The sequence below is a fragment of the Hemitrygon akajei genome, chromosome 27, assembly GCF_048418815.1.
Source record: "Hemitrygon akajei chromosome 27, sHemAka1.3, whole genome shotgun sequence".
NCBI classification, from domain to species: Eukaryota; Metazoa; Chordata; class Chondrichthyes; order Myliobatiformes; family Dasyatidae; genus Hemitrygon; species Hemitrygon akajei.
Window position 1 is genome coordinate 39,530,246 of NC_133150.1, and position 23,537 is coordinate 39,553,782.

The following is a 23,537-nucleotide window of genomic DNA, read 5'->3' on the forward strand; positions in this document are numbered from 1 at the left end:
TGCCACCGATTTCTGTAACTTAACTGCAAATGTCTCCGTTTGTGAAGGCTGTTACCTTAACTGTTCCCCTCATTAATTCTCCATTACCATTTGAGGCTCTGCGGTAATATTGATGGTATTTGCGGTTCAGTGTAGAAAGGGGAACATTTGGCACTGATATTAATGCAGAGATAGTGAGGGAGGGACAGGGTCTGGACAAAGATCTTGTGCTCTATCCTAAGGTTGAGCAGGAGACTGCTATTCTTCAGGCACATCCACCAGATGGACAATTCTGCATTCTACAAGCTTACCCTGGGATCAGCACAGTGTCACTGCCAAGGACATCTAATGCTCTGACCCTTCCCAGAGGATGCATGGATGAGACATTTATTTTACTGAAGGCACAAAATCAATCACTGAGAAACCTACCATCAGTTACTTGTAAATATACATCAAACATTGGATCGAAACCTCGTGCTGTAATTCCACATCTGTACCATCCTGTATCTCCAGAGCCAAGATTCTCCATAGTAACAGTAAATATTCCCCGTTCTGGGTTATCTGTGATTGACACTCGTCCACTCCGTCCATATCGCCCATTTGTTTTCACTAAAACTGAACATTGGATAGTCTGTCCACGGCACCAATACTTTGTGTGTGAGCGGTACTTTGCTTCATAGTGACAATCGATTGTGATCGCTCTTCCCACAACTCCTCTTACATTCAGCTCTGCCAACAATGCACCTGAAATGAGGGAGGTATTTTCAGATTTGAGGGGAAAGGAACAACTTAATGCAAATAGTTATCTTTGAAGATTACAGTAAAAACAGGTCCAGGACATGTCAGGCATGTGGTCCATCATGCCACAGTCAATGATTTTAGTCTGAAGTGCAGTCAGTGCTGTTACTGTGTCAGTGCTCTCTCCCCTGTGTCATTACATTGTGGGTTCACTTCCTCTGAATATGTTGGCCTTTCAAACATACACAAAGATCCCAGCTATTTCATTTGGGAGGTGTGTGTGTGTGTGTGTGTGTGTGTGTGTGTGTGTGTGTGTGTGTGTGTGTGTGTGTGTGTGTGTGTGTGTGTGTGTGTGTGTGTGTGTGTGTGTGTGTGTGTGTGTGTGTGTGTGTGTGTGTGTGTGTGTGTCTCTGATTCGATGGAATTCTAGGGATGAGACGGAGGATCGGTAGATTGATTTGAGGACACATTTCAATTCTCTCAATAAGGCCAAAGTCGTGACCTCGTCCTCACTTACAGAGAAGTTTATAAGTTGCAGAAAGAAACCGTTCATGATGTCTGAAACTGTGTCCTCTGGTTCCTATAGAATTGTTATATTTTGTACCTGTCAGATATTTCTATGTGTAGTCAGAAGGTGGTTCAAAAGTGGTTGTTACCACTTTAGTGTCTAGAAATCCAGTTGTGATTTCAATTTCTGTAAGGATACATTGAGTGATTAAATACAATTTATTAAATAATTCTAGAATTAAAAGCCACATATCAATAATAATAATGAGGAACTTCCAGATTGTCAAAATCCCATCTGGATCGGAAAGGCCTTTAGAGACAGAAATCACTCATTCCCACCCCCCCCCCACCCTAGTTTACCTTTGACTCATGAACTAGTAATGTTCTTGACTAACTGCCCCACTGATATGGCCCATGAAAGACTCTGATTTCAAGACAATAACATCGATTATCATAGTGATCCCTGCAAAGTGAGATCAGATTCCAACAATGGTAGACCTGATGTTCTTGCTTAACAGCCTCCAGGAGATTTCTCCACCTGAACATATTCTCCCCCTACCTGGTTCCACACTATTCCCTTTCTCTCCTTGCACTATTCACCAAACTCCACACTCCACCGTTTTTCTTCCCCTTTCCATTTGCTTGTCGTGCTTTACCCCTCCTCAATCCATGAACACCTAGTGGACCCAATCTCACATCTTCCCCTCGCCTATTTACACCATCTCCCTCTCTGCTCACACTTGATGCAGAGTCTAAACCCAAACAGTTGACATTTTCCCTCCCCCTGACAGATGCTGCTCAACCCACTTAGTTCCTCAAAGACTGAACTCTGAGCTCCATTTTCTGACACGTTTCGTGTCTACAGCTATTCAAGCCGCGTTGTGGAAACGGTGTATGACCCCCAAACCAACACCGATTATACAAATGTCCAGTGCTGTCTGTCACTCACCAGGTAGGAAAACAATGAGAAGAATCGAAGTCCACATTGTTTTATTCACAGAGACCCAGCCAGGACCTGTCTGTCCTCAGAGAGAAATAACTGTGAAATAAAAATGAGGAAGAAGACAGGAGGAAGTTCGATCAAAAACCACAACTGGAGTGTGGGAAGTGACGATCTGAAAGCTTTTAGTTATATTTAGCAAGACAGAAACTTTTAAACGTTTCCCAAAGACTAAGCAGAATGTTGAGAAGAGTTAAAATGTTAAGATCAGAAAATGTATCAACAAGATGAGTTGCAATGTAAAAGGCAGACAAAATCGAAAAGAGTGAATACAGAACTGAAGGTGTGATATTTGAATGTGTGGGGTATATGGAATAAAGTAGATGAGCTTGTAGCACAGTTGCAGATTGGCAGGTGTGATGTTATAGGCATCACTAAATCATGGCTGAAAGAAGATTATAGCTGTGAGCTTAATGTATAAGGATAGACATGATATTGAAAGGACAGGCAGGAAGGCAGAGAGGTGGGTGGCTCTGTTGGTAAAAAATGAAATCAATTCATTAGAAATAGGTCACATATGGTAAGACAGTCTTGAATCAATTGTGGATAGAGCTAAGGAATTGCAAAGGTAAAAAGACCCTGATGGGAGTTGTATACAGACCTCCAAACAGTAGTAAGGACGTGGTCAGCAAGTAACAACAGCAGGTAAAAAATGCATGTCAGAAGGGCAAAGTTACAACAATCATGGGGGACTTCAATATACAGATAGATTGGGAAATTAGGTTGGTGCTGGATTCCAGGAGGGGGAATTTCAGCTGATGGGGCTCCGTGCATGGGCAATTGAGGGCATTTTGAGGTTGCAAAGATGTTGGGCTAGCAGCATGAATGCTTCTACTGGACTGGGTACAGGCAGGATGTGGATCTGTTGGTGCACTGCTGCTACGCTAGCATGTCTCAGAAGGTGTAGGCCACTATTCTAGGGTGTCAATGCAGCAATACATTGTGTAGAGCCCCAGTATGGATCTATTGCCCCTCCCAGTAGAAAAAACTATCCCCCAGGCTGGGAAACCATTGGAAGTCACTGGAAGAGGTGCTCAACCTTCTCTCTGAGTATTGGGTGTGGTTGGCAGAGCAGCAGAATACAGTCATGCTACACTGGGTCTGGATGGCACTGTGTTGGCCATTGGCCTCCAGCCCAGTGAGGCTGAAGGAAGGAAGTGACATCCGGGTGACCTGCCTTTCTCCTCACACAAACTGGGGCTCCAGAAACCTCCAGCACCCCAGGCGGCAGTGTTCTACCCCACTGGGACTTAGGACTCTGTTACTAACTGAAGCGTTGCCGAGGATGGCTGAGTCCTCAGGTGGGGGCAGTGTGATGCTCCAGGGCAGGGGTGTGTGGGTGTCATCGACAAACTGCCCCTGCATTTCTGATGGTCAGCACTGTTTATTATTCTTGTGTTAAAATGCTCTTGTGGGATTATGGTTGGAAGGTACAGTTTCTGCAGTTATTTATTTGTGTATTTGTGGGTTACAATGGACTTGGCCAGAACTGATTGGCAATGAACACTGGCAGGGATGATGGCAGAGCAACAGTGGCTGGATTTTCTGGAAGCAATTCTAAAGGCACAAGATATATACATCTCAAAGAGGAAGAAATCTACCAGAAGAAAGATGACACAACAGTGGCAACCAAGAGAAATGAAAGTCAACATAAAACTGAAAGATTGGGAATATAATAGAGCAAAATCTAATGGGAAGTTAGCGGATTGGGAAGTTTTTAAAAACAAGCAGAAGGCAACTAAAAAGTTATTAAGAAGGTAAAAGATGGAATTAAAAATAAAGCTAACCAATAATATAAAAGAGGATACCAAACATTTCATCAGATACATGGCTTGTAAAAGAGAGGTGAGAGTTGATATTGGACTGCCGGAAAATGATGCTGGAGAGGTAAGAATGGGAATCACATAAATGGCTGAGGAACTGAAAAAGTGTTTTGCTTCAGTCTTCACTATGGAAAGCACCAGCTGTAAAGTGGAAGTTCCAGGTGTCAGGGGTCATGAAGGGTGTGAAGTTACCATTACTAGAGAGAAGGTTTTTGGGAAACTGAAAGGTCTGAAGGTAGATAAATTACCTGGACCAGATTGTGTATAGTACAGATTACTGAAAGAGATGGCAGAGGAGACTGCAGAGGCATTAGTAACGATCTTTCAAGAATCACTAGATTCTGGAATGGTTCTGAATGACTGGAAAATTGCAAATGGTACTGCACTCTTCAAGAAGGCAGAGAGGCAGAAGAAAGAAAACTATTGGCCAGTTAGTCTGATGACAATGATTAGGAATATATTGGAGTCGATTATTAAGGATGAGATCTCAGGGTACTTGGAGGCACATGATCAAATAGGCCAAAGTCAGTATTGTTTCCTCAAGGGAGAATCTTGCCTGACAAACATGCTGAAATTCTTTGAAGAAATAATAAGCAGGACAGACAAAGGAGAAATGGTTGATTTTGCGTACTTGGATTTTCAGAAGGCCTTTAACAAGGTGCCACACATGAGGCTGGTTACAAGCTATGAAGTATTAGAGGAAAGATTCTAGCAGAGATCGAGCATTGGCTGATTGGCAAGAGGCAAATAGTGGAAATAAAGGGAGACTTTTCTGGTTTGCTGATTATGAGTAGTGGTATTATATTGGTTTATTACATTTGTTTTAGGGGAAAGCAGTGCAGAATATTAGCTATGAATGTATAACTGCTTAAATTCTGTACATTGTATAGTAAGTGCTGACTCTGTTGCATCAGTCACTGCTGTCATCTGTGTAATGTTCATCTCAGTGAAGGATGTGGTCAGAACTTCTGTTTTCTTTATTTGTCTTACCAAACTGAATATAGAGAAGTAACAACAGATGCTACACATTGACCTATTGCTCCACTCTCTTCCTGCATTGCCTCATCAATTCTTGGAAAACTTTTCAACAACCATGGGTCAATATGCTGATGAGAACAAGTGCAGAGATACAAAACATCTTCAGCAAAACATTGATAATTCTCTAAATTCTGTTTCGTGAGTCAAGTTAAGAGGACAGAATTTTGAAGCACATCCATTCAGAATTCCTTTGGGATGTCCTCAGACAGGGAAAGGTTCCTGTTCAGAATCAGAATCAGGTTTGTTTTCACTGTCTTCTGATGTAAAATCCGCTGTTTTGCAGCAGAAAAAACAATGAACAAGTTCCTTCCCTCTGACAATTAATGAGCTTGGGTTTAAAAGGTCCAGATTCACAAGTGGGACCACTGTAAATGGAATTACCTCCAGCTAATCAAATCCGATCAGATAACTCTGACCTGTAGAGGTCAAGAGCTCCAAACAGACTCGTGTTTTTGCTTCACATCCTCACACAGCAAGTGAAGGATATTGTGCATATTCCTCCTTGTCAGTGAGGCATTTCAAAGTTCAAAATTCAAATGAAATTTATTATCAATGGACATATGACACCATTAACAACCCTGATTATATTTACAACAATGCAGTTCACATTCTGTTTTATTTCCAAGACATTTTATTCCATGTGTGTACATTTATGGGTTAGAGGCGCATGTTAGTAATGAGAAAAGTTACACAGTCTGTTTGCAGGTTTACACCCTGATGACCAATGCAAGTTGCAATAATTTGCAGCTCACTCATTTTAATCAGCATCAACTTTATTTTCATGCTTGAATCTCTTTCTCAATCCATTTCTTCAATATGTGTTACGCTAGGACAGTGGTAATGCACCTTATCAAAGTTCAAAAAGAGCTGCTGCATGCTTCTTGGAGAAACGTCACTCTGGGACAATATCCCTTGCTCCGTCACTCTTCAGGACGGACATGTCACTCAGTGGTTTGGACTGATATTATTATAATCATTTATTTTTGTGAATCTATGTGCTATTTTAACTTTATGTGCCATGTGGTGTGTGCTGTGTGTTAAGGTATGTACTGTATTTTTCACCTTGGCCCTGAAGGAACACTGTTTTGTTTAGCTGTTTCATGTGCATGGTTGAATGACAATTAAACAAACTTCAGATTGAACTTGAAAAGGAGTGAATAATCCTTTGTATTTTCTAACTTCATGACTATAATGACAATATTGCAGTTCACGTCTTATTTTCAAGAACCTTTATTGCACATTCATGGGTCATAGTCACAGATCAGTACTGAGAAAAGTTACACCATCTATTTGCAGATTCACGTCCTGATGACTGATGCAAGCTGCAAAAGTTTGCAACTGATTCATTTTATTCAGCACCCAACTTTTATTTCCATTGATCGTTCTCCTTTAAGTCCCTTGTACAGTGACTGGAAATTTTTCATGGTAGTGTCTGTTTCTCATTCCATTTTTACAAAATAGGACAGACAGGAGATTCTTTAGCAGAAAAAGAGACAGCAGGATAGTGTGTTGTCTGCTGTGAACTAGGGTCCAGTATGTCTCAGAATGGTTGCAGAATATTCTTGAAGGGGAGGGTCAGCAGCTGGAAGTCATGGTACATGTTGGTACCAGTGAGATAGGCAGGAGAGGGGTAGAGGTGCTGCGCCACACTTTTAGGGAGTTAGGCAAGAGACTGAAGAGCGGAACCTCCAAGGTGGTAATCTCCAGATTACTCGCGGTGTCACAAGCTGGTGAAGGTCAGAACAGGAAGATAACACTGATGAATGAGTGGCTGAGGAAATGGTGCAGGAGGCAGAGTTTCAAGTTTTTGGATAATTGGCGGCTGAACTTAGAGTGGGGATCAATATGTGGAACTATTATGTTGCGGCCAAAACAAAGACCTGGATGTCTCAGATGCAGGAATGTCTGCTGAGCGTGGCAGCCTAGAAGTTTTAAAAAGGACTGAGAGGGAGGCAAAAGAGTTGGGAGAGTAGCATTGCTAATCAGGGATAGTATCATGGCTGCAGAAAAGGAGGAAGTCATGGAGAGATTGTCTACTGAGTCATTGTGGGTGGAAGTCAGAAACAGGGAGGGGGCTAAAATTTACTGGGTGTATTTTATAGACCATCACCCAATAGTAACAGAGACATCGAGGAGCAGATAAGGAGACAGAATTTGGAATGGTGCAAAAATAAAAGGGTTGTTGTGATGGGTGATTTTAAGTTTCCTAATATTGACTAGCATCTCCTTCGAGCAACGGGTTTAGATGGGGTGGAATTTGTTAGGTGTGTTCAGGAAGGTTTCATGACATAATACATAAGTAAGTCAACTAGAGAAGTGGCTGTACTTGATCTGGTATTGGGAAATGAACTGTCAGGTGTCAGATCTCTTGGTTGGAGAGCATTTTGGAGATAGTGATCACAACTCTTTCTGCTTTACCTTAGCGCTAGAAAGGGATAGGAACAGACTATTTGGGAAAACATTACATTGGGGCAGGGGGAAATATGATGCTACGAGGCAGGCACTTGGAAACATAAATTGGGAGCAGATGTTCTCAGGGAAATGCATGGCAAAAGTGTGGCAAATGTTCAGGGACCATTCGCATGGAGTTCTGCATGGGTATGTTCTATTGAGACAGGGAAAGGATGGTAGGGTAAAAACATCATGGTGTACAAAGTATGTAGAAAATCTAGTTAAAACGTAAAGAAAAACTTACAAAACGTTCAAGAAACTAGGTATTATTAAAGCTCAAGAAAATTACAAGGGTGCCAGAAAGGAGCTCAAGAATAAAACTATGAGAGCCAGAAGGGGCCATGAGAAGGCCCTGGTAAACAGGATGAAGGAAAAACCAAAGGCGTTCTACTATTATGTGAAGAGCAGGGGGATGAGCCGTGTGAGAATAGGACCAATCAGGACCGATAGTGAAAAGATGTGTATGGAGTCGATGGAGGTAGCAGATGAACTTAATGTATACTTTGCTTCATTACTCACCAACGAAAAGGAGCTTAACAATTGTGGGGATGACATACAGCAGATTGAATCACTTGAGTGTATAAACATTAAGAAAGAGGATCTGCTGGAGCTTTTGATAGGTATTAAGTTAGATGAGTCACCGGGACCAATTATGATATACTCCAGGCTACTGTGGGAAGCGAGGAAGGAGATTGCTGAGCCTCTGGTGATGATTTTTGTATCATCAATAGGGACGGGAGAAGTACCAGAGGACTGCATAGTTGCAAACTTTGTTCACTTGTTCAGGAAAGGGATTAGAGATACCCCAGGAAATTCAATTCAGTCAGTTCAATTCAGTTCCGTTTCAGTTTATTGTCATTTAGAAACCACAATGCAATGCAGTTAACAAATGAGACAACGTTCCTCCAGAATGATATCACAAAAGCACACGACAAAACAGACTGTACCAGAAAATCCACATAACGTTTGGTAATCCCCAGATCCAGAGTCCGGAGAGACTGCTGCGTATTAATATCACGCTACCATCTTAGCGCATTCCCTGGAAAGGAGCTCCAAATCCACCAGACAAAACAAGACCACCCAGACACACCAAGTCAGGAGACCAATTCTGCCACCCAACAAACCAGAAACTAAAGCTACAAGACCTACACAAAACCACATAGTTACATATAGTTATAGATAACATATAGTTACAACAGTGCAGACAATACAATAATTGATTAAAAAGAAAAGACCATGGGCACAGTAAAAATAGTCCAAAGATGTTAGAAGACTATAAGTTCTAAAGAAACCACCATACAGTTGCCACAAGCCCTCAGGGTCCTGATAGACTCGTCATCCCACGCCGGCGGCAGAAGGGTATACCCCCGCTATGGACTTCCACGGCGCCGCCGGACACAGCCTAGCAGATGCAGCACACAGTGAAAGCACCCCGACCGAAGCGGACTCCAAGTCCGTTGAACATCCGATCCTCTGACGATCCCCTACAGCACAGCCTCTCTGAGCAGTGTCCTCTGCCAGACACACTATGACGTCCCCTCCAAATGCCACCAGCAACACGACCCCGAGGACTGGGGGCCTGTTCTTCGCAGCAGAGACCCGAACCCCTTCACTGACCTCTTATAGATCAGTGACACTCACTTCAGTGGTGGGCAAGTTGTTAGAGAAGATCCTGAGAGGTAGGATTTATGAACATTTGAAAAGACATTGTCACCAGATTCAGATACGGCCCAAGTGCGGAGTGAGAGAAACTGAAGCAGTTTGATATTTCACAGTCTTCAATGTGAACAATGTTAAAGGGAAAAAGAAAACAGTAACTGCTAGGCCACACAGGGCCGTTGACTAAAACACTCAAATGGAAAATAAAGGCTACACTGCGACTGAAAAGAACAACTAAGAGAAAAATGAATACCGCTGGTCTTCACAGCCAGTTGATAGTCCAATTTCTCAGCCAAGGCAGAATGCAGATAACGAAGTGTAGCTATGTCCAAGTCTCGAAAAAATACTACAACGGAATGAATGGTGTTAAATACTATCCCAATGAAATAATAAATAGCTGGCGCATGCATATTCATGTGTGCAATTGTTGAATCTCCTGCGCCGCTGAATCCGTGGTTGTAACAGACATAATCTGATTAGGGATAGCAGCATGGCTTTGTCAAGGGCACATCAAGCCTTATGAACCTGATTGAATTCTTGGAGTATGTAACAAAACCATTGATGAAGGTAGAGCAGTGGATGTAGTGTATATGAATTTCAGTAAGGCATTTGATAAGGTCCCCCGGCAAAGCTCATTTAGAAAATATTGAGGCATGGGATACAAGGAGACCTTGCTTTGTGAATCCAGAATTGGCTTGTCCACAGAAGGAAAAGAGTGGTTGTATATGGTTTGTATTCTGCATGGAGGAGGGTGAACAGTGGTGCTCCACAGTGATTTGTTCTGGGACCCCTCTTCTTTGTAATTTTTATAAGTGACCTGAATGAGGAAGTAGAAGGGTGTTAATGGCACAAAAGTTGGGGATGTTGTGGATAGTCTCGAGAGTTGTCAGAGATTACAGTGCAATGTCGATAGGGTGCAGAACTGGATTGAGAATTAGCAGATATATAAGACGTTAGTTAGAACTCACTTGGAGTACTGTCTTCATTTCTGATCACCCCACTACAGGAAGGATGTGGATACTATAGAGACAGTGCATAGTAGATTTAAAAGGATATTGCCTGGATTGGAGATCATGCCCAATGAGAATAGGTTGAGGGAACTTGTCCTTTACTTCTTGGATTGATGGAGGATGAGAGATGTCCTGAAAGAGGTACAAGATGATGAGAGGCATTGATAGTGTGGACAGCCGGAGGCTTTTTCCCAGGGTTGAAATGGCTAACGTGAGGGATCATAGTTATAAGGTGTTTGGAAGTAGGTACAAGTTTTAAGTGAGAGGTGAGTTTTTCACAAAGAGTTGTCATTGCGTGGTATGCACTGCTGGCAACGGTGGTGAAGATGGGATTCAATAGGGTCTTTTAAGGGACTCGTAGATAGGTAAATGGAGCTCAGAAAAATAGAGGGCTATGCAGTACGGAAATTCTAGGCAGTTTCTAGAATAGTTTACATGGTCGACATAACTTTGTCGGCTGATGGGGCTGTAATGTGCTGTAAACTTCTGTGATCTATGCTCTAAAATGTGTAACAGTTGGTAAGTAATCAGGCACCTTATCAAAGCTCAAAAAGTTTAAAGCAAATTTATTATCAAAATTTGGAAATACCACTATATATGAAGAAAGTGTAATTCGGAAAAGTGGAGAAAAAGAAAACAGTTTTGTTATTTGTAGCAACACACACAAAATGCTGGAGGATTTTGTCAGACCAGGCAGCATCAATGGAAAAGAGTACAGTCAACATTTCACATAGAACAGTAAAGCACAGTATGGACCTTTCGGCAGACAATACTCAGACAATCTATACTCCCTGATCAGCTTAACTTATCCCTCCTACATCGCCCATAACACTCTATTTTTCACACATACATGTGTGTACCTATCTGTGAGCCTCTTATATGTCCCTATTATATCAGCCTCTACCCCCATGCCTGCCGTGCATTTCAAGGACGTACCAGTCTGTGTGGAAAAAAACTTACCTCTTATATTTCCCCTAAATTTTCTTTCACTCACCTTAAATGAATGTCCTCTGGTATTGGTGATTGTCACCATGGGAAAGGGGTGCTGGCTGTCCACTCAATCTATGCCTTATACTCTACAATACTCCGAGTGTGATCAAATCAGAGTTTTATAGAGCTGCAACATTACCTTGCAGCTCTGGAAATCAGTCCCCTTGACTAATGAAGTCCAGCACATCATACACCTTCTTTAACATCCTTTTAACTTGTGCAGCAACTTTGAGGAATCTACATACTTGGACACCAATATCCCTCTGTACCTCCACATTGCTCAGAGTTCTGCCATTAACCTTGTAATGGCCTTCAAATTCAAACATCTAATGTGTTCCGTCCACTTATTTTTGTCTGCCCAACGTGCTCTTTGTATGTGTCATATTTTATTGCTCCTTCTGCAAGTTTCACCTTTAAACCTGCATTTGTTTGGTGAATGTGAGACCCTGACACAATGGTAACATAATCTGTTCAGCCTGGCCAGTTTGTGTTCAGATATTGCCATTTGTTTACACTGACTTTCATTCCTGACTGCAATTCAATTGCGTCCCTGTCTGTGGTTTCCTTTGAAACAGCAATTTTAGCTGTTCTCTTGAATGTGAGTTGTGCTTCAGTTAGGAGCCATTTTTGAATGCTTTCTTGTAAGATTCCACAAATTAAATAATCTTTCAATGCATCACCAAGCCCATCATTGAGCTGACGATGCTCAGACAATGTCTTCAATTCAGCCACAAATGCTGAAGTGGGCTGCCTTGCTTTCTTATTCCGCAAATGAAACCTAAAGCTTTCTGTAAGTGACAGATAGATAGATAGATAGATAGATAGATAGATAGATAGATACTTTATTCATCCCCATGGGGAAATTCAACATTTTTTCCAATGTCCCATACACTTATTGTAGCAAAACTAATTACATACAATACTTAACTCAGTAAAAATATAATATGCATCTAAAATCACCCTCTCAAAAAGCATTAATAATAGCTTTTAAAAAGTTCTTAAATAGTTTACTTAAATACATTGAGTCCTAACCCCGGCACTTTAACCTATCTTACTCCTGGCGGTTGAATTGTAAAGCCGAATGGCATTGGGGAGTATTGATCTCTTCATCCTGTCTGAGGAGCATTGCATCGAAAGCACCCTGTCGCTGAAACTGCTTCTCTGTCTATACAATAGACAATAGCATTGTTTCTAAATGTTCTAATATGAGAATATTAGCAAAGCTATTTTCTGCTGGTTTGTTTGGAGCAGGCAAATTTCAAAGCAAACACTATGCCTTTAAAGGCAAAGCTCTCAGCAATATTGTCACTCATTTCTCGGTGACTATTACATTTGCTTCAAACTAATGTTGAATTAGCTCAGTATACATATTCCAGTTATCTGCTATGGAATCCAACGAGCCAATCTTTCTGATGTAGCCAGCTGTTTCTGCTGTTTTAAATGATGATTATCGATCGGTACCAGCTCTTTATGAATGGATGAATTCTTCTGGTTTCTGACATCTTTTGAACTTGATTGTGTCCTCCCTTCAGAAGAACATATGCTGGCTGTATTTTCTATTAAATATGACCATCTCTGCACGTGCTTGGCTCCGATTTCTTTTTAACTCTTTTTTTTTACTTAAAATCTTTCGCTGCACTTCAACAGGTTGACAGCCATCTAACATTTATTTTAAAGATACATCGTCACCAATGCTATGTTTTGTAACCTTAAAACACCAAACTAATTCAACAGAAAATATAAGAGTCAGGGAATGTGGATCTAAAACTTCATTCTTCACTTCAAGTGAGGCGTGCATGTATCATGTGAATTGCATACATCATCATGCTGGCTTATATTTTATGATCTTATGGTGTTGATTTCATCAAGAAAATCCAGGAGCCTAAATGTGATCTGTTCACCATGTTTAAATTTTATTCTCAACTAAACCAAAAGGATAAATCTCTTATTAACATCAACAATTTATTAATAAGGATACTAACTGATTATTGAAACATACAACAATCACCTCAGGCTTTTGAATCCACAGCATTTAATAGAGTAAAATGGTCTTAAGCAGTTCACAGCCATGATAGGGTTAAAAATTGTTGCTTGTGCAACAAAAAGAAAACATTGTGAAAAAATGCCATGCGATTCAGATCTGTGGAGGTGACATGTTGAAAATGGAATGCTATAAAAAAATCAATGTCCTGAGGTATGGTAACATTATTTCTTTACCTTCATGAAGTTGATAATGAATGAAAAGAGGGTTTAATATTCCACAAATGTTAAATTTGCACAAATTCGGAAGAAGTATGAATATTTGATCTTGGTGTGAAATTCCAGCACAATCTGTGTGATTCAGAAGCCTTCACTTTACCTTATAGACCAGTCTGGGAGGAGCTGATTCATCCGGCTTCTGTAAAAGGCAATGTTCAAATCATCAGACTCATCGACACTTGGAACTCTGCTATACAGTTGTGTCTGGAGCTTGGACTCCAATATATACACATCAAACATTCTGCACACATACAGTGTGTCAACATCTTGACAATATCATCTGTAAATAGCTTTAGATTGACCATTGGATAAGAAATAGTAAATGCGTTTAAATGTCTTCCCACAAATGATCAGTACATATGAAAGCAAATTCCAACAACGTCCAGAAGCCTACCTTAGTTTTCCTTGTGAACCATGAGACTAAAATAGTGCAGATCATCAGCAGAGTGTAGAGCACCCAACGACCAACCATCCATATCATGGAACTGAGCAAAGGGGAACAGATACAGAACTGATGAGAAGAAATGAGAGGGCTTTGTGTTTGAAACATTTACCTCCTGTTTCCTCTGCAACCTTAGAGGAGTGGAGCGAGGTAAATAAACAGAGCCAGAGGAGTTCAATTAGAAGAGTAAAGTAGTGTTGACTGAACAGTGGGTTGGAGAAAGGAGAAAAACCTGATCATCATTTGGAACTGAACCAAATTTTCTCCAGGCAATGGCAACATCTTGCATTGCAGTCATTCATTGATACTATGATAATTGTTGGAATTACTGAGTATGCCTACTAGAAAATCAATCTTCGGGTTGTTTAATAAATTTAACTTGATAATAAATTTATTTTGAGCTTTGAAATCTTTTCTGCATTTCATCCAGTTCAATAACATCTCTTTTTTCTTAGCATATTACCAACTGCCCCTCTCATGTGTCATCTCTGATATTATTCTTCCATACTGTTCACTTTTCCCATTTGTATTCACTAACAATGTGCACTGGTGATCCCACATGCGGCACAAATACTTTGTGTGTGAACGGTATATTGGAGCATATTGACAATCGATTGTGATTGCTTTTCCCACAACTTCTCTTATTTTATCTTTTTCCCATAAAGCACCTGAAACTGTAGGAAAAATTCTTCAGAAAATTAACAGGTAAAATCAAATTTACACAAGCAGATTCACGATTGTTTAATGTCATTTCTGTCAATTGGTATAATTGAATTCCACATAGACTGAGAAGACAACAGCATCATCCCTCATCACGTGCACACAGCTCTTCACAAGTAATGGTTTTTATTTGATTGGAGTCATCATTGTCACTGCCCACTAATGTCCCAGTGTGTCTCCACATTTCTGAGTCAATGGAGTTCCTGACCCATCGTATTCCAGTCAGGTGGGCATACGATCAGTGGTAGATAAATTACTGGAGGTTATTGTGTGAGACTGGATCTACCTGAATTTGCAAAGGATCCTGTTGTGTTTCTTTGTGTTGTGCATGTGTGAAAGAAGATGAAACTCTAGGTTGTTTATGGTCTACATACTTTGATAAGAAGTTTACACTGAATTTTGAACTTGGAAAGTGGCTAATGGAATGACTGATGGAATTGAACTGAGGCAATGTAAAATGCTGTAGTTTGGGAAATTGAACAAGGGCAAAACTTATACAGTAGAGAACTAGGTATATGACTACACAGATGCCTGAAAATGGCAACACAATTCCTGAAATTGGCAACACAGCTGGACAAAGTGCTGAACTAGGAATATGGCCTGCTTGCCTTCATTGGATGGGGCACTAAGTACAGTTGCGATGGCATCTTAGAGATATAAAGGACATTGACAAGACCTCAATTTGACTACTCCGTGCAGTTCCAAAGGAAGAGAGTGATTAAATTAGAGAAGGTACAGAAAACATTTACAAAGATGCTGCCGGGACTGGAGGGTTTGCTTATGGATAAAGTTTCAGTTTGAAACTTGGATGTGCACGTTCAACTATGTTTGCGATGTTCCACATTTGAATGGAGTAAGTGACAGATTATAACATTGCATTAAGGTAGTACAAGGAAAAACAGGAACAGAATGCAGAATAAAGTGTTACAGTTACAAAGAAAGTGCCATGCAGTAGACAATGAGGTGCAAGTGGAGTTAGATTATAAGATCAAACACCCATTTTTTCATCCTAGGAGACCATCCAATGGTTTAGTAACAATGAGAAAGAAGCTGTCGTTGAAGACTGTGGTACATGCTTTCAGACTTTTGTAATTTCTGCCCGATAGGAGAGAAGAGGAAGGGAATATGTCAGTGGCTAAAAGATGGCTGCAAATGTGTTGGCACATGGCCAAGTGGCTAAGGCGGTAGTCTAGTGATCTGAAGGTCACTAGTTCAAGCCTCAGCTGAGGCAACATGTAGGGTCGTTGAGCAAGGCACATAACCACACATTGCTCTGTGACGACACCAGTGCCAAGCTGTTTCGACCTAGTGCCCTTCCCTTGGACAACATTTGTAGCGTGGAGAGGGGAGACTTGCAGCTTGGGCAACTGCCTGTCTTCCATACAAACTTGTCCAGGCCTCAGTCAAGTTCAAAGTTGATGGACAGCCGAAGAAGAAGAAAGAAGAAGAAGTTATTGGGAACTGAATGTCCAAGGATATACAGGGTATCTGAAAGATCGGTTAGTAGGCAGAAGGGGTGGTGTGACCGTGTGTATAAGAAATAATATTAAATCATTAGAAAGGGATGACATAGGATTGGAAGGTGTAGGATCTCTATGGGTTGAGTTAAGAAATGGCAAGGGTAAATGGACCCTAATAGCAATTGTGTACAGACATCCAAACAGCAGCTGGGATGTGGAATACAAACTTCATCAGGAGATAGATAGGGCATGTGATAAGGGTAATGTCATGATAATCTTTGGGGATTTTAACATGAAAGCGGATTGGGAAAACCAGGTCAGTACTGGATCTCAAGAGATAAGAATTGTAGAATGTCTAAGGGATGGCTTTTTAGAACAGCTTGTTGTTGAGTCCACTAGGGGATCGGCTGTGCTGGATTGGGTGTTTTGCAATGATCCGGAGGTGATAAGAAGCTTAAGGTTAAGGAATACTTCAGGAACAGTGATCACACTATGATTGTTCACTTTGAAATTTGAGAAGGAGAAATTAAATTCTAATGTGTTGGCATTTTGGTGGAATAAAGGAAATTAGAATGGCATGAGAGGGGAACTGGCCAATGTTGACTGGAAAGGGACACTTGCAGGAAGGATAGCAGAGCAGTAATGGCTGGACATTCTGCAAAATATGAGGGATGTGCAAGGCAGATATATTGCAAATAAGAAGAAATTTTCGAATGAAGAAGGCTGACAAGTGAAATCAGAGCCACAGTAAAAGCAAAAGAGAGGGCACACAAGGAAGCCAGAGCTAGCGGGGAGATAGAAGATTGGGAAGCTTTTAAAAACTTGCAGAAAGAAACTAAGAAAATCATTGGGAAGGAAAAGAAGAATTATGAGAGGAAGCTGGTAACTAATATCAAAGAAGATACAAAAAGCTTTTTTAAGTATATAAAGGGTAAAAAAGAGTCGAGGGTACATATAGGACCAATAGAAAATGACACTGGAGATTTGTAATGATAGACCCAGAGATGGTATATTTTGCAACAGTCTTCACAGTGGAAGACATTGGCAGTATACTGGATATTTAAGAGTGTCAGGGAAGTGAAGTATGTGCAGTGAAAATTATGACTGAGAATGTGGTCAGTAAGCTTAATGGTCTGAAGGTGGATAAATCTCCTGGACCAGAAAGCCTGCAGTGAACGTCTCAGGGCAAGCTGTTTGACATCTCATGAGCTCCTCCAAACACACATTGTAGATGAGATGTCCACTGCTGTTACACTGACCAGCACTTAGAGAAATAACTTGAAGTGTGATGTCCTCAGCCTGTAATTCAGCAGGAACTTTGCCTTGCTGTGACTTTCGCTGCTGTGGCATCAGTGGTAAAGAAGCTTTGCAAGAGAGACTTTCACGTCTATTAAAAGGAAAAGAGCAACGAGGAAGAGAATAGGCTCCCAAATGGATTAATGTGATCATCCATACGTGGAGCTACAGGAGAGTGGTTCGCCATTTATTCTTGGCCATTTGTATATTCTGATATTTACACAGCACTTTTCATGAGCTCAGGATGTCTGCAGCTCAGAAAATCAATATTAGACACGGTTGACAGTGTGGGAACCTGCAACAGCCATTCTGCTCACAGCAAAGTCTCACAAGCAGAAATGTGATCATGGCCAATGATGGTGATGTTGATTGAAGAATAACTATTGTCCAGGCCATTTAGGAACTCTTCCAGCACTTAGAGAAATAACTTGGTGTGATACCCTCAGCCTGTTGTTCAGCAGGGAATTTGCCTTGCTGTGACTTTCTCTGCTGTGGCACCAATGGGAAAGAAGCATTGCAAGAGCTTCACAAGTGCAATTCAACTTATGTCATGGGATATAGTTAGTAATGGGACTGTCATGGTAAACATTACAGGGAGCACCCTCTGAGTCATGGAAAATTGAAGAATTTATTCTAATTTCTTCACCACAGATATAACACAGCAGTGTGATGTAAACATGACACCATTTACATTCCACTGCAGATCAGGAGAGTTCAGGAATAGTACATTCCTGTAAGGGTGAAGTGCAAAACAGGCAGGATTTGGAAATCCTGGTTGACAAGGGATATTGAGATACTGGTCAGGAAAAACAAGACATTTGACGGGTATAGCCAGCTGGGATCAAGTGAATCCCTTGAGGAATATACGAGATGTAGGTTTACAATTAGAAGAGATCAGGAAAGCAGACAGAGGATATGAGGTAATTCAAGCAGATAAGGTAAAAGAGAATTCTGAGTGATTTATAAGTGTATTAAAAGGAACAGAGTATTAAGGGAGAGATTAATTATTATTAGATAGGGAAGTAGGGTTGATTGTAAAATGATATCCTTGTAGATTCCAAATGACTAGCTGACAGAATATACCTCACTGTCTGTAAATTATGATAGCTAATTATTCGACTACCCCCATGATGTATTTCCTGTCTTCTCTCTCTGTCACTGTCTCTCTCTCACTCTCTCTCTCTAACAAAACAGACAACTTTCAGAGTAGTGTTATCCCCTAGTCACTGTTTGTTGCAAAGATTTGAACAAAAGGAGTGCATTCTTTTCCAAAGAGAAATTCCCTAAATGATCAATACCTGAGATATTGGCAGAAAAATGCGAGGAATATTCAGCATGTTAGATGGCAGCTGTGGAGAGTGGAACAGCTGATCCTTCAAGGATTAATGTGATCATCCATATGTGGAGCTGTAGGAGACCAGTGAGGTCTTAAATGAATATTTCACATCTTTATTTACTATGGAGTAGGCCATGGAAGATAAGTAATTAAGGGAAATGAATAGAGTTCCTTGGAATATATTATTATTACAAAAGAGGAGTTGTTGTCAGTGTTGAAGAATATAATTTTTGGTTAATTTCATAGGGCTTGAGCAGGTGAAGCCCAGTGAATTATGAGAAGCTGGCGCGGAAATGACTAATGCCTTAGCAGAGATACTCGCATCATCGTTACCACAAGTGAGGTAACAGAAGTCCAGAGGATTGAAGGCAAATGTTGTGTCTTTATTAAAAAGGGATACAAAGGCACAGCAGGCAGCTGCAGGCCAGTGAGACCAACATCAGTGGAAGGAACGTTACAGGAGAGGATTCTGAGCAATTGGATAAGCGAGGACTGATGAGAGATAGACAGCATGGGGAATCAGATCTCACCAATATGATGGAGATTTTGTAGAGCTGACATTGTCACGATGTACGCTGGCAATGTTGGAACCCAATTACATAGGAAAGCCAAACTCCAATGTAGAGATGGTTACCAAAGTTTATTCATAGGAATTCCACCAGAATATCAATGGCTTGGCTGAGCGGCAACTGCAACACCGAACGCTCTGAAATAGGACCTCGCGATTAACGCTAATCCGGCATCTGCTTAAGTTATACAAGTTACATGGAATTCCTGAACGCAAACAGGAGAAAATCTGGAGGTGCTGGAAATTCAAGCACCACACACAAAATGCTGGTAGAACACAGAAGGGCCTGCTGCATTCCACCAGCATTTTGTGTGTGTTGCTGGAATTCCTGAGTCTATCAAAATAAACTTAACAAGTTTAAAGAGAAAGCACTGGGGTCCATACTACAAAGAGCGAGTTGCTCAAGCAAAAACCAAGGATCTCTAAAGGATTAACGATACTTGTTAAACTACAATTAAGTAATTCAGGTGCTCTGAAAACTTTGGAGCTCAATGCTCTCTGGCTCCCCGCACAGGCCCAAAGAGCTCATTACAGACAGAAAGGATTAATGAGGGTAGGGTAATGGATTTTGTCTACATGAACCTTAGTAAGGCCTTTGACAAGTACACTACTCCAGAGGTTTAGATCAACATGGGATTCGGTGTGAGGTACCTAATTAAATAGAACTTTGGCTTGGTTGAAGGAGTTAGCGGGTTGTAGTGGGGTTCTTGAAACTGGAGGTTTTGACTTTTAATAAGTTAAACCAGTGCAAGACATACACAGTAAAATGGTTGGAGAATGTTCCAGAAAAGAGATTGAGGCTTCCTGGTACATTGTTACCTGAAAGTGGTGACACAGGTAAACAGGGTATTGAAGAAGGCATTTGGTACATTTACTTTGTTGGTCAGGGCATTGAGTACAAGATAATTATATTATGTTATGGCTGTACAAGATGTTAGTGAGACCACTCTTCAAATACCATGTAAAGTTGTGGTCTCCCAGTTATAAGGAAGATATCATGAGATTGGAAAGAGGGCCGCAGAAAATTCATGAGGACATTCCTGAGAATGGAGGGCTGGGGTTATAATGGAGGCTTGGATATGATGAGACTTTTGCCCTGGTGTTTAGAATGCTGATGGGTCATTTAACAGAGGTATATAAAATCATGAGGGGCGTCGATAAGGTGAATGATTACTGTCAATTTACAAGGGGAGCGGACAGTAAAGTGACCAGCTGCAGGCTAAAATTGAGTAGGGGAAGGACCTAAGGAGCAACTTTACATACAAAGGCTCTTGTGTATATGGAACAAGCTGCCAGAGCAATCCTTAGAAGTGGATACATTTACAAAATTTAAAAGACATTTTGACAGATACGTGGATAGGAAAGGCTTAGAGCAGGGGTTACCATAGAACCATAGAACCATAGAACACTACAGACCCTTCAGCCCTCCATGTTGTGCCGACCCATATAATCCTTAAGAAAAAGTACTGAACCCACACTCCCTCATAACCCTTCATTTTTCTTTCATCCATGTGCCTGTCCAAGAGGCTCTTAAATACCCCTAATGTTTTAGCCTCCACCACCATCCCTGGCAAGTCATTCCAGGCACTCACAACCCTCTGTGTAAAAAACTTACCCCTGATGTCTCCCCTAAACTTCCCTCCCTTAATTTTGTACACAATGCCCTCTGGTGTTTGCTATTGGTGCCCTGGGTAACAGGTACTGATTATCCACCCTATCTATGTCTCTCAAAAGTTCACAAACTTTTTTATGCCATGGACCTTACAATACTTAATTCATGCACTTCATTTTGTGTATTTATGTGTAATCCATCTGTAGATTTCATCCTCATTTTCATAAGTTATTATGCATTATGTAAACTACGGTACTTTACAATTTGTTTTGGAGAAACAGTGTTTCACTGGACAGTATGCATATAAATGACAGTAAACTTGAGTTGACTGGACTGGACTGGACTTGACACTAAGTTGGGAACACCTGGCAGAGAAGAATATGGGATAAATGAAATTAAACGTGCCAAGCTGAGATGAACATCTTGGTTGGTTTGGATGTGTCAGGCTGAAGGGCCTGTTGTTCTAATATATAACAATGACTTTATAACTCCAGACATGAGCTTCAACTACTATGCTTAAATTATTAAATATTTGGGAAAAAAAATTTATCTTTGATCTCAGGCTTGATGCATACTCAGTTTCCAATACATCATTTCATTGAAGTTAATCATGTTAAATATGTTTAACACCAGTTAAAGAGAAACATATTTCTCTCCCAGCTGGCTCTGTTTGAAAGCAGTTACAGTGAAACAACCGGAAGAGAGAACCTTATACTTTACGTTTGAGGTGAAGTAGTTTCTTTCCTTTGTGCAGTCGTCATCGATTCTGTCACAGTATTTTCACATAAATGAATTGGCCCTTAAAAGAAAATAAAATTGAATGTTATCTGCTTTGTACTTGCAAGAACAAGAGAGCACAATAGTTAGATGATAGGAACTTGAGCATGGTGGACCAAAGGTGATTTTTACCCAATGAACATTTAAAGATTAAAGACGAGATTTATTTGTTACATGTACATCAGATCATACAGTGAAATGCATCGTTTACAACAACAACCTAGAGAATTTGTGCTGTGGGCAGCCTGCAAATGTGCCGTGCTTGCAGCGCCAAAATGGCTTGCACAGGATTTGCTAATCCTAACCTGTCCATCACTGGAACGTGGGAGGAAACTGCGGCACCTGGAGGAAACCCACGCAGTCACTGGGAGAACGTAGAAACAACTTGCAAACATTGGTGGGAATTGGACCCTGATTACTGATTGCTGGCACTGTCATAGTGTTACACTAATTGCTGTGCTCCTGTGCACCCAATTACATTTACTGGCAATTTAGAAACAGGGTACACTTTTTTATCCAACAAGCTAATGTAGGAGGTTTTCTCAATGAAAAGGCAAGGTCCTTTGTTTCCCATATCTCTTCATCTCTCTACCTCTGAGAAAAATAACTCAATCTTTCTTGAATACAGGATCATCACATTCTGGGAGAAGAAATCCTTCCTAATCCCAGTTTTAAATGTCTCATCCCTCAGATTATTTCAGAGTCCATGTTTACTTACTTACTACCCATTACACCACTGGCCTTTCAGGCAGCAATGAAGGTCTCCTATCTCTGGCGGTGTTCAGGGCTTCCTTCATTGTGTCGTAGATTCCTCTCGGTTTTCTCTGCTGTCAGTCATGCAAGTCCCGGATGCGGACTGAGCAATACCATCAATCTCTGATGTAGGATACTTCATTCCTGTTTCCATGACAATTTTGTTTAAGCAGTCAGGGTTGTTAGTCCTGAGCTGAACCCCTGAACCTGGTGGACTGGTGGACCACTCTAAGGCTGGTCTCTACCCTTTGTCCTGTTTGGGCATGGGTGACCCTTCCAAGAGCCAAATCATAAAGCCCTCACTCCAGCCAACATAACTCTCTGAGTTATTCAGGCATGCAAGTCTCCAAATCTAACAAGATTGTGGTCCTTTTGGAGGTTAGACTCCATGGACTACCCTGTATTCCCTGGCATTGGAAGCATCCTACCTGCATCTGTACCACCCTGCCAAAATACTGCAGGTTTCTATGAGATCACCTTTCAGCCTGCTGAACTCCATCAAATTTAAAACCTCAATCAACCAAATCTCTGATCTTGTGTCACTTGTGGCATTCCAGAAATCAGTCTGCTGATCCTTGGCTTGCCTTCTTCCATAACAAGAACATCTTTCATTGGACCAAATCTGCTGACAATACTGGTGGCTCGAGAGTGAGGATCAAGTCAATGTCTGACTGATTTAAGCTTCGGGCCAGAATGGAAAGGTCGGGTACGAGCCCAATGAATGCAGTTGGTCCTGAGAATGAGAGCATATTGAAGCAGCTAGAACTCCTACTATCCAAGCCATGCTCTCTTCTCACTGCTGCCAGTATGAAGGAGTTGCAGGAGGCTTAGATCACACACCACCAGGTTCAGGGCCAGTTACTACCTTCAATCATGAGGCTTCTGAAACATCATGGATTACTTCACTCACTTCAACACTGAGCTGATTCTGCAACCTGTGGACTCACTATCAAGTGTTGTACAACTCATCTTCTCAGTGTTTACTTATTTATCTCCTTCACCTTTCCCCATTCCCCTTTCCCTCTCTCTCCTATGTCCTAAACTGCCCATGATCTCACTCTGGTTCTCCTCCACTTTCCCTGCTTTCCATGGCCTCCTGTCTTCTCTTATCAGATTTCC

General features: G+C 41.1%; 1 protein-coding gene across 7 annotated transcripts in view; it reads right to left on the reverse strand.

Annotated features, from left to right (window-relative positions):
- LOC140717280 (polymeric immunoglobulin receptor-like) overlaps nucleotides 1–23,537 on the reverse strand; it is a 146,874-nt gene that overhangs the window by 17,158 nt on the left and 106,179 nt on the right. For 5 of the 7 annotated variants that reach the window (XM_073030713.1, XM_073030714.1, XM_073030711.1 and 2 more), the window contains 3 exons: nucleotides 21,609–21,687; nucleotides 13,849–13,939; nucleotides 13,088–13,593 (listed from right to left, as the gene is read on the reverse strand). The exons of the other annotated variants lie outside the window; for them this stretch is intronic. In XM_073030713.1, the coding sequence (XP_072886814.1) occupies nucleotides 13,546–13,593; nucleotides 13,849–13,939; nucleotides 21,609–21,687 (218 nt within the window). In that variant the 3' untranslated portion in view covers nucleotides 13,088–13,545. Of the gene's footprint in view, nucleotides 1–13,087; nucleotides 13,594–13,848; nucleotides 13,940–21,608; nucleotides 21,688–23,537 lie in introns of those variants that run through there. 7 annotated transcript variants of the gene reach the window in all.